The sequence below is a fragment of the Polistes canadensis genome, unplaced genomic scaffold (genome assembly GCF_001313835.1).
Source record: "Polistes canadensis isolate GaletaPanama2010 unplaced genomic scaffold, ASM131383v1 scaffold_350, whole genome shotgun sequence".
Lineage (NCBI taxonomy): Eukaryota > Metazoa > Arthropoda > Insecta > Hymenoptera > Vespidae > Polistes > Polistes canadensis.
Window position 1 is genome coordinate 105550 of NW_014569897.1, and position 12488 is coordinate 118037.

The following is a 12488-nucleotide window of genomic DNA, read 5'->3' on the forward strand; positions in this document are numbered from 1 at the left end:
TTTATTTATTTATTTAATTATTTCTATTCTTAATTTTCTTTCAATTTACGTATACCATATATCCGTGTCCGTCATCCGATAAAGAGTAATATTTTCGTTTAACGAGTAATTTCGAATCCGGAAAGATTTGTTATCGAGAAAGATAGATAAAGACAGATATATATAAAAGATAAAAAGAGAGAGAGAGAGAGAAAGAGAGTTTAATTAAAAGAGGTGAACCTGTTAAAAGTCGAATTATTCGCGTATCGAACAGGAACTCGTTATCTTTCTTTCTCTCTCTCTCTCTTTCTTTCTTTTTTACTTTTAATAAAAGTTTCATTAAAAATCTCGAGGCTGAAAATGAATTAAATAAAATATATTTTAACTCTTGTAAAAATATAATATATATATATATATATAATAAGCGATCTTTTCGGAAAAAATTTTTCTATAAATTTACATTTTGTTAAATGTCCGATTTAAATTAAACAATAGAGTGAAAGAATGAAGAGTAAGATTCAATTAATTATTCCAACATTTCCGATCTAAACTCTCCACACCATATACGCGAGAGAACGAGTCCATAATATCTTTGATAAACTTTCTCGATTTCATAGCTTACTTTCTCTTCGTGTGGAAATTTGTGTTTCTTGTGTCCACCATTTCTTCTTCTTCTTCTTCTTCTTAATATTTTTTTTTTCCTTCGTTTAGTCACGATCTGCAGAGGCAGCTGTCAAGAAGATATAAAATGTCGATCCTTTTTACTTCAAATCAACAACAACCATCATCATCATCATCATCATCATCATCTTACTCTTTCTATATTTCTGTTTCCCCCTTTTTAATTTATGTTTGGATCGTTAATGGGGAAAGCAGGCAGGCAGATGGTAGGTTGTTGGTTTTATTAAACGGTAAATAATGTTACACAACAACAACAACAACAACCGATCGAATTATTAATGGCTCTTGTAATTTTGTATTAATTTTCTTTTCTTGTTTTTTCAATTGAAATTATTTTCAATTATATTCATTTTAAGTTTCTTTAATTAATTAATTAGGTACCAATTGAAAATTCTACATTAGACTTTGATTGACACTTTACCTTTATAATAATAATAATAATAAATATAATCATATTATTATCTGAAACTTATATATATTATTAACATTTCATTTTAAAAGACCAATTGTTCCTTTGACTAATTTGGTTATAAATAAATTTACATAAATTTTCAGTAAATTTAGTGTTAAAAATTCTCTCATTCATTCCCTTTCTCTCTCTTTCTGGTTCTTGTAAGAAAAAGCTTCTCGCAATATTCTTCTGCGTTACCTGTTCTTCCTTGCACGCATGGAATGTTTTTGAACGAACAAAGAAACGAACAACTACGACTCCCACTCGTCTTCACGAGTACTACGAAGACCATCTGCTTCCTTTGGTTTTAATGTTCCTCGAGAAAGGAAGAACACTGCGGTTATTTCCTTTCGGACAATCTTTTGATGTTTCTTCTAACCGTATTTTATACTTACAAAATATTTTCAATGTTCAATACGCGCTGATTATTTAAATAAATCGTGAAAATTCAAAAAAAGAAATTTCTTTTTTCAATTTCCTTTATTTTTAAATATACCTTCAACGTGAATTTATTTTAACCAAATTAATTATTATCAATGTAAATTATAATAATTATAATAACAAGTATTTGTGTATGTGTGTGTGTGTGTGTTCTCGAGATATAATAATTAATTTCATTTGAAAAAACGTCGAAAGTAAGAAAAGACTATAAGTATGTGTATATATATGTATATCTATCTATGATGAAATAGTAATTATTATATAGACGTTAATTTACTTGTAAACAAGCTTAAGTTTGGTATACATATAGCAAGACTAAACGTAAGATGAGATACGAACAAAGACGAAAGTATTTCAATGAATAATGTGTCCTCTTATCACGTTATGTTCTTCACTCGTTACTTGACTCTTTCTAAGAAGAGTTTCGATAGAATACGAGACACCTTCTTATCACGATAGACAACCCTCTTATAAATTGTTAATGTATAAAAAATAATCGTATTATACAAAAAGATGACGAAGATATTATTTCTAAAGTGTTTTATAAGAATCTATTTAAGCACCATTAAATTTTCTTAAAATAAATTTGAAAAATAAGCAAGTATGTGTATGTGTGTATGTGTGTGTGTGATGATAAAAAAGATAAAATTAATTTAGTATTTTCTCTCGTCCAAAATTATAATTTTTGATGATAAAGTTTCATAGGGAACTTGGACATGAAAAGAAGTAGAACTTAATTTAATTGAGTTGGACGTTTCAAAACTCAAGTTTTGTTGAGGCTTTTAAATAATAACGATCAAACTATCGAAGTTTAGATGTATTGTGTTTTGGAATATTATAAAAAGAAATGTATGTCGAAATAAATAAAAAAGACGCTGAGCTTTAATGATTAAGTTGCTGAAGAAGTCCCAATAAAGGGACGAAACGTCCAACTCAATTAAATTAAGTTCTACTTCTTTTCATGTCCAAGTTCCCTATGAAACTTTATCATCAAAAAAGATAAAATTAATGTTTTTTATATTTATATATATATATTGAATAGGATAATTATAGTCGAAATTTTTATTCATTTTTAAACGATATTTAGGAGGTATTTCATTGTAGTTGGTTTCTATTTACAAAAATATATTGCTAAATATTCTCGAATAACAGAAATTTCAAAAAGAAATATATAAAGAAAGAGAAAGAAGAGGTGATGGTGGTGGTGGTGGTGTTGGGGAGATGGATATTTGTTCTTTTTAATCTTGAAGAAAATTTGCCAATCTTCTTTCTTATATTTTGTTTCCACCTGATTCCCCCCTTGTGTTCCTCATACGATATTATATCCCCCCACCCCCCCCAACCTCGATGAAATGAACTTTGGCTCGAAGGAGATCGTAATCTTCCATCTGCTGTGCATTCTAATCGTAAAATAGAGAAAGAGAATACCATTTGGATCATTGCACACACGTGGGAGGGGGGGGGGGCTCATGACCCCGAAAACATTCACCGAGATTTTTCGAAATCAAATCGATGTAGAACATGACAAAAAAAAAAAAGGAAATTAACTATTTCAAATGTTTGTCTATACAGGATGTCTCGAAAAAAAATCCTTATATCTCGAGATAAAAAAGAAAAAAGAAAAGAGAATAAAATACAAAAAACATATCGATGTAATAATGATATATAATTGTAATTATTTTGTTTTGAATTTTAATGTATAAGAATTTTTCCCGGTTATATTCGTGTTTTTATAAAAATTATGAATTTACGATGCATTTGTATTGAAAATTTTCGCGTCAAAAAAAAATATATATTGATATTTTATTTATAGCACTTTCTCTCTCTTTCTCGAGATAAAACAGGATTTAGAACGACCTGTATAATATCAGTTTTCAATGAAATAGGAGTATGAATAAAAAAAAAATGATTTTATTCGAATTTCTTTCCTTATTTGTAAATTAAAAAAATAAAGATAAAAAGATAATGGAAAAAAAAAAAAGAACGGAAGAGACATTTTATTATATCCCTATTGATAAAATTTATCTTAAGTTTGCATTGAACGTGCATACGCGTGTGATATACATAAATGCATGCAATAGAAACGAGTGTCACGTAACGGTGCATTTACGTGGGGGGACAACACCTCAGAGAAAGAAAGGAGGATTGCAGCAAATTCCTGTTCTTTTTTTTTTTTGATTTCTTGTTTTAACATATTGCCCAGAAGAAATAGCGGGCCAACGCCCACGAAAGAGAGGTTCGCTCAATTGTGAATCAAAACTTTTGAATATTTTCTCCGGTAAAAAAGAAGAGAAGAAACAACAAAAAAATACATGCGTGTTTCGATTCACACACGCGCACGCACGGTTCAAACTTTCAGACGCATATATGTTTGTCTCTTTTTAATGTCGTCTCCTCCTCATTTCCGTTTCATCGAGTTTTCACTTCAAAAAAAAAAAAAAAAGAAAAGAAAAGAAAAATAAGGAAATGCAAGAACCACATCATCGATGGTTATCCACAAACCACGAAACTAAAATATTCCTTTCTAAATCTACATTGTTGCATATTGTTAGAAGCAACTAAAAGAGGAAATGATTAGGAGATTAAAAGATAATAATGTTACCGGAAATATATGGTAGTTTTGTGCATAGTCGTTTTAAATGAAAAAAAAAAAAAGAAAAGGAAAAAAATTAAATTTTTATTATTGGAATAAATATTTTTTTTTCTTAATTAAATAATACTTATTCATTGTTCAATTATATTATAGATATATGTATATATCTCGATAAATAAATTAAAATATTACAGCAAAATATATCATTGTTATATTATATATAATATAACACTACATATGTTATAATAACAATAATAAAATCATCCCTTGTGGGGATCGAACCCACGACCTTTGGATTAGAAGTCCAACGCGCTATCCTCTGCGCCAAAGGGACTTATACCACCGAGAATAATAGTAATAATACATTATTCAAATATATATATGACTTAATATTATATAATAAATTATTATTAATAAAATATAAAATATTATAACAATTTGTTTTTTTTTTTTTAACAAATGACAATTTACAATAATAAACATTTATTCAAAAAATTACATGGTAGAATGGAGAAACAGGAAACGTCTCGCAAATTTCATAACCGGTCTCTTTATCTCTCTTTTTCTCTCTCTCTTTTTCTCTCTCTCTCTTTCTCTTATATGCACACGTAAAGGGTCAACGCTTCCGCGTTTGCTTTCTTGTGGGCACGAATGTCGTGTCGCAACGAGGAGGAGAAGAAAAAAAAAAATAAATAAAACTGTATCGTACTTTATCTTTACATGGAAAAACGTTACGTCTTCGGGGTCTTGCTATTTTATTCAAAAAATTCTTTCTTTAATTGTATCCTATCTCTCTCTCTCTCTCTCTCTCTCTCTCTCTCTCTCTCCCCCCCTCTATTTCTCTTATTTTATAGATGATATAAAAAAGAAATTTCTTTTCTTTTCTATATTCTTTTTGCCTGGCACCATATTTGACGATTACGTACCTTCCATTTATGTTATTTTCTTAATACAGTTCATTTCTAACATAAACGTATATACGTGTATGTACATGTATGTCACTAGTTTACCCGTTATCTCGTTAACGAGCTTTGTTAACATGTTGTTCCTCTATCCTTCTCCATTCTGGCTTTCACGTTTAATCCGTTCAATTTTGTTTCGTATTTGTGCGGATAAAAAGTGACACGTTGATCTTCACACGCACATAGTAACATTTATTAAAAAGAAAAAAACCTAATATTATTATACCTTGCGAATGTTAATGTTTTTTGATTGTAACTTTTGGTTGATAGTGTATGGATATGTATATAACGAACGATAGTAATCATGATTAGTTATCTTGATGAACATTTTCCCAGAGACCCTAGAAATCAGCCGACCATATATCCTGTACCTCCCCACCCCCCTCCCATCTACCTCATTTTCTTTCAACTGTTTTGTTCTTTTAAAACAACCCTCATGCGCGAATGCACCGAGCCGCGAAGGAGACGAAAATACGTTATATAAGTAAAAATAAGTGTATATATTATAGATAAATACATACATACATACGTATATGTATAAACATTGATAACGTTTTTCTTTATAGGTTGAACATTATTTGATTTTTTTGTTTTTGTGAATAAATTCCCAATCAAATTTATATATTCTATGATATTATTAGATTTTGCTTAATCTCACACATAATTGCATTTTTATATTTTTATATATTTATTTATTATTCAATTACTCAATATTTCTTTTAATACATATATATATTTATTGCATTTTCTTAGTCATCCCTCCTTTATCTTGAAATTTCGTGTTATAAATTCCCTCGATATTTTATTTTTATCTAAAAAAATATTTATGACGTACTAACACGTTTTTACTGATAAACAATATAAGTTATATATTTATTATAATCTACGCGTATATGAATATACATAAAAGTTCTAAAAAAAAAAAAATTAATATTTTAAATATAGTTTCTCTTAACGTTTAAAAGTTTCCTTAGAAAACTTCAATAAAATTAGTTGTTGACGTATTGTCAACGATAGTCTTATTTCGACAGGTATTGACGTCATATGACGGAGGTTGATGGTAAACGTATTGAAACTACGACGACGTCATTGTCGTCATCGATTCCAAAGACAACGAAATACTTGTTCTACGTCGCCTTGAACTGATTGTGAAAACTCATAGACTCGTTACACACCATACGATGAATGCATAAAAATCTAAGTTTCGTGAAACTTAAAATTAATTTCAATCTATCTCTAAATTACCGATTTTTCATAGTTTATCCACTCGTACCAACGTTTTTAACATGTATATCTTTTTTCTACATCGTTTCCTACAAGTTATTTCTGATTCTGATCAACATAGACATTGCAACATGTATCATTAAACTTAAGAATCAATGCATGCATTAACACCAAGGTTTCATAAAACCTACATCAATTTAAATTTGCTCTTACACACTAGCAATTTGTTTTTTTTTCTCTATTTGTTGTATGATATCAATGAAAACCTCGTTATCTTTTTTCTACATTATTTTCTGCAACTTATATCTAATTTAAATGAATGTACGTATGCCAACGTGCATCATTATAAATTGAAAATATCAATAAATACAATTAACAATATGAAGGTTTCATGAAACCAGCATCAATGTAAATTTTTCTCCCAATTACCAATTCTTCTCATCACAGTTGGTTATGCGATATTCAATTGAAACACGTGATCATTCTCCTTCTGCATCGTTTTCTACAAGTTATTTTTGATTCTGATCAACATATATTGCAACATGTATCATGAAACATAGGAATCGATGTCATGCATTGCAATATGTTCGAATGTATATATATATAAAGGGGTCTTGAAAGTCCAAGCTCTCTCTCTAGCAACAAGTGGCAACCCTCCGTTTCCGCTTTCCTTTTTACCGACTCCTCTTCTCTTGATATCTCTCTCTTTCTATCACTATCTCTGTTTCTCTTCTATCACTTTCTCCAAAGTACTTTGAAACGGAAAGGAGAACGCTCGTATCCAACAAAAGTAAAATTTAATACTTCAAGTCGACTCAATATCAAAGCGAATCCGTTTGATAAGGAAACAGAAAAATAATAAAAAAAAAGAAAAGATTTGTGCTGACTCAAGATTAGTTATTGTCATGATAATAAGTTAGTCTTTATTTTATGAAAGAATATGATACGCGATTAATCGTTGATTCATTAAAAGTTCAAAATAAGATATTGAAAAGAGTTGTCATTTAGGAATAAAATTATTATCTTTTACTTTTAAGAAAGAGATCTAGAATTATTGATAACAATTATTTCACACTAATGAAATATATTAATGTGTATATGGATTTTTTTTCTCTGTTATATTGTCGATTAAGAAATTTCTTCAAAATTCACAATACAATGTCAAATATTGTTCATCTCTATTTCTATTTTTATCTATCAAACCTCGTTTAGATTATATTATTTAAAAAAGACTTGTATAAACTAAATCCCACTGGTATATATCGTAACGATTTATTTCAGTTCTTCGAATTCTTGGAAATCTGAAAATATTTAAGATTGTATTAGTAGAGTATAAAATTAATTAAATGCTTTTATGCATAAATAATTTGTCTGTGTGTACTTATATGTATATACTTATACAAAAGTAATACATAAAAAAAATTATAAGCATATATATAAATCATGAAATATTATTATTTTTATTAAAATAATATCACACTTACGTTTACAAATATAAGATATATATTTATTTAAGAGAATTTAAATAATATATAATTTGTAACTCCGAAAAAAGAAAAAAAAAAAAAAAGAAAATATTCGATACTATTCGGCAAAAATCGTTGGAAATAATCGCGGCTAAAATATATAAGAAACTTTAAATGATATATTAAGCGGGAAAATAATGGACTTTAAATATGAGAAAAAGAAAAGACTGACCTACATATCTGAACATGACTAACCTATATAAAATTGGCATACTGACCTATATATATAATTTCTTAGAAAATACTTGATTTCAATGTCAAGGTAAACAACAAGAAAAATCTTTCTCGCTCGTTTCGACACACAGATATACCCTAACATAAGCATACGAATGAATGCCTCGAATTGAAGAGACAAATGATTAAAAAAAAAAAAAAAAACGTATAATATTCTCGAGACATAATTTTTTTTTAGACTCTCTCATATATATACAGATATTATTTTTATTATTTCAGAAAATGAAATGGAGACATTGAAACGTAAAAATAAAAAATATGGACAATAATTTTCCAACCGGTTTATCCTACTACCGCGAGTTTTTATATCGCGAATTATTAAACAAAATTTAATATATTTCAAACACGTGAAAGAAAATATCAAAACGCTTTAATATTAAAATATAAAAAACGAAACGATCTCTCGTAAATTCTCTGTTATAAAAATAATATTCGCACTGACGTGATACAACTTGAAATTGTTTAATTAAATAATATCTAATATGATTGAAATTATAAATAATTCTGAACTCTTTTAACAATGAGAGAGAGACCGAATAAAATTCTTTAGAAATATTCTTTTTATGATTGTTTCGTTTCTATAAATGAAAATTTAAATAAAAACAAGTTGAGAAATTATACTTATTGTTTTTGTATGATCTTTCACATGTTATAATATAGCAACCGCTGAAGAGTATGAAAAATAAAAGAGAGAGAGAGAGAGAACATAGACATTTCGTTGCTGTGAAACATTTTTTTTTTCCTTCTATTCATCGAGCGAGAATCAACGTGAAAGGCGGTGGTTACTCATTAGAGTAACTTTAATGAGTCACCCTTCTTATATATCCTTAGAGGCTTTATGGGAATGGAAAGTGCAGAGATAATGAGTGATTATTTCGATTCAATGACTTCTCTCGTAACTCACAGTGATTTCAAATCATTCGAGATCATTGTGCGTAGATTAATAACTTTTAAGATTTTTCAAAGTTATTTTTAACTTCATTTTTTCTTTTCTTATTATATTTTCTCAATATAGTAAAATATAAATATTATATATTAACATGATCAAAAATAACAACTGAATCACATTTTGGAGAAACCTAGCAACTAAAATATATAATTAACATACTTATGATTTTTGTTACAGATAAAAGAAGATGTAAGAAAAAAGTAAAGAAATATGCAATGAAAATGCCAGATTATGCATTACTTCCATTGAAGTTTGCTAAACTCGATCCTGATATATTTAGAAATAAATCGATATTTGCAGTAGAAATAAAACCGAAACAAGGATATCAACGTAAAGAGGAACAATTATTGCAAATGTGCCCGTATTGCCTTGCACAGTATTATAAGGTAATAAATCATTAACATTGTTTTTATTTATTATCTCCTAGGCCAATCATCTTTTTCTAACTATAAAATGAAATTACTTTGTTTCAGTTAAAAAAGAAAATGATTGATCATCGAAGCAGCTATTGCCCATTTGATCTTTTCTCTGGAGATGAAAAACGTATGAAAGAAGCGATCAAAGGGTTGTTAAGATCACCGCAAAACAATTTAAAAATCTTCAAGGATGGAACGATCATCTACGATCAAGAATTTTCAATGAATGATCTTGAAACAGTATTAAATGATTGTTATCAAAGCGTTGATGATGTTTGTACCAAAGAGAGCACCATCAACTTGTTTTGCAATTTGACCTGCACTGCACTTTTGCATTCTTTTCCTCAAAGCGAATGCTCAAAAGTAATAATGCAATCAACGCTTGAACGTAATCGCTTTTATCATATTTCTGAACGTGATTCTGAAGTTATTCGTGATACCAACAAAGAATTCATTTCAAAAACAAGAAAACTGTTTTATCTTATACAGGAAGTAAGGATTTCGTTTTTTTTTATATATAAATTATTCGTTCAGAATAAGTATTTAGTAGTACATAGTATAATGTTATTTAACTTTTCGATCAAATATATTCATTAATTTATTTTTTATAGAAATGTAATCGCGAAACTAATGATTTACCTAAGGACTGTGTATTGGAACGAATACTTTCCATGCAGAGATTACCATATGTTGGTACAGAATACATTTATGATATCTACGATAAATATTCTACAGTGATAGACGATGAGATCATATACTCTCATTTAATAAATTCTTCTCGGAATTATACCAAAGAAAAACATGAAGTTTCCAATGAAAATCATAGCAATAATTGGTTAACTATGGCTTCTAAAAATGGAGAGAACATTGAGTTAATTGAAAATAAGAATCAATGGAAAAAGAATTTTTCTTGCAAAAACGAAGAGTTTATGGATAAAAGTAATAATGAAAAAAAAGATATCGAACATAATAGCGATAGGATATCTAATAACATAAATGAAAAAGATTTAATAGCATTACAAAATTATCTTTTGTTTTCAACTGCAAGAGACTGTTCGATATTAATAACTTTTCAACAATTAAAACCGTAAGTTTTTATATATCACATTAAATGTAATTTCCTTTCAAACTATATGAATTTAATATTTTCTTCTTTGTTATTTTTACAGGGAAGCATTATTATCTGTTCCAAAAGAATATGTAATCAAAATATCTGAAGATCTTTGTTTCCTTACAAGTGTGAATGTTTCTGATGTGGATCCAAAAAGTATGAGCAGTATTCCAAGACATCGTCAAAGAGATATAAATATTCTTAACGCGGTGACATCTGCATTAAAAGAAAAATTATCTCTAAATGATCATTAATGAATATTTAATCATAGATATTTAAATATGTTTAATTATATTTTAACTTATTGATTATTTTAATTATTTTAATATTACGTTTTCCCATATTATTAACCTAAAATCGATTATTCTGTTTGAAATAATTTTATTATATTATGATATGAATATTTTGTTAAAGTGGAATAATCTGATTAAAAGAACATTATCGTTCCATTAATTAATTAATTAATAATAATTAGAAAAGATTGTTAATAGTATATCAAAAAGAGGCTAAATAATTTTCATAAATTATTTAAAATAATATAAAAATATTTCCAAATATCGATAAATATGCAGCAAATTCAAAAGAAAGTAACACTTGAATCTTCTGTAAACTTTTTAAAGTTTTAAACAAAAAGTACAAAAGGTATCGATCACTTTTATGTATTCATAAATTTAATAAGTATTTCAAAGTTGACAAAATAATTAAATAACATTAATTTTGTGATTTCATTTTTAAACTTTAACTATATCGATTATAATGGGTATCGTAGTTCAGTATATCGACTATGCATATAATAGAGGCGCTTTGATCGCTTTGTTTTTATGTATTCAATCCGCGGGAAAATTTGAATTGATTAAAATGTATTACAAAAATGGTATTATATATGAGTGATGTAATTATTATATTTCTTTTAAACACACAAATTTTTGTATTTCATAAGACTGAATTATAGATAATAACTATAGGCATAATATCATTTCAAATATAATTACTTAAATTATATTCTCTTTTGTATTATACTTTTTTATTTGCATCTTATTTAAATTGATTTTAAAAATAATGCACAAAACAATGATCGTCTATGAAATTATTTAAGAAAAAAAATATAATTGTCAAGTAAATTGCATTGTAAATATATTTTCTAAGGTGAATAAAATGTCAATGTATTATTGTATATATTTTGATTGGATCCTTAAACGCACTAGTATCGTATATAACAATCTGTCATGACAGTGGTAAAGTAATCGAATTTTCATAGAATAGACTAAAGTGCAAGGCCGTTCAACAGTTATGAATGGCACAGTTGGAAAATGGGGAAAGTCAGGCAACGTCAGGACCGAAACAAAAGAAGGTGCATAATAATGCACCCGTTTTATTGAAACTCCGTTATTTTTTATTCAATCTTATAATTAAATTCGAAATTACATAAAAATTGTATAAATCATATTCTGTTACATAAACTATTATAAAGAACGTTTTTTAATTTAAAAAACGTCTCATCGTATATAAAAAAAATGCAATTAATTCGATTCGTTAAATAATATTTTTAAACAAATAATCAATATAACCTAATAATTTTAAATACATAAAAAAAGATCGATCGATATCGATGCTAAAAAGAAGAAAATGAAAGAAAAGAAACGGAAGAACAAAATTACATTAAAAATAAAAAAAAAAAAAGAACAAAAAATAGAAATTCAGACGTAATAAACGTCATAATTTAACTAGACGCCCCCACGTAGCTTTATTAAAGTCACGTTATTCCAACGTTCGCATTTACTCGTATCTTCATGTAGAAAATGTGTGGGCGTGAGAAAGAGGAAAACCTTAATTACGGAATTAACGTCATCGTTGACAACCTATCTTTGTTTCATACATATAAATACTTTGCGCGAATATAATTTCAATTTTTACAATCTTT

At 27.5% G+C, this 12488-nt stretch overlaps 1 protein-coding gene and 1 non-coding gene across 2 annotated transcripts in view; one reads left to right on the top strand and one right to left on the bottom strand.

Annotated features, from left to right (window-relative positions):
* LOC106791892 (inositol-pentakisphosphate 2-kinase) overlaps window positions 1-11741 on the top strand; it is a 103523-nt gene extending 91782 nt beyond the window's left edge. The window contains exons 5-8 of the mRNA XM_014757887.1: window positions 9218-9426; window positions 9514-9948; window positions 10068-10543; window positions 10626-11741. Coding sequence (XP_014613373.1) covers window positions 9218-9426; window positions 9514-9948; window positions 10068-10543; window positions 10626-10821 — 1316 coding nt within the window. The 3' untranslated portion in view covers window positions 10822-11741. The remainder of the gene's footprint in view (window positions 1-9217; window positions 9427-9513; window positions 9949-10067; window positions 10544-10625) is intronic.
* On the bottom strand, window positions 4407-4479 carry Trnar-ucu. The gene has a single exon. It is a non-coding gene; the product is annotated as a tRNA-Arg (tRNA).
* Window positions 11742-12488: the final 747 nt, after the last annotated feature.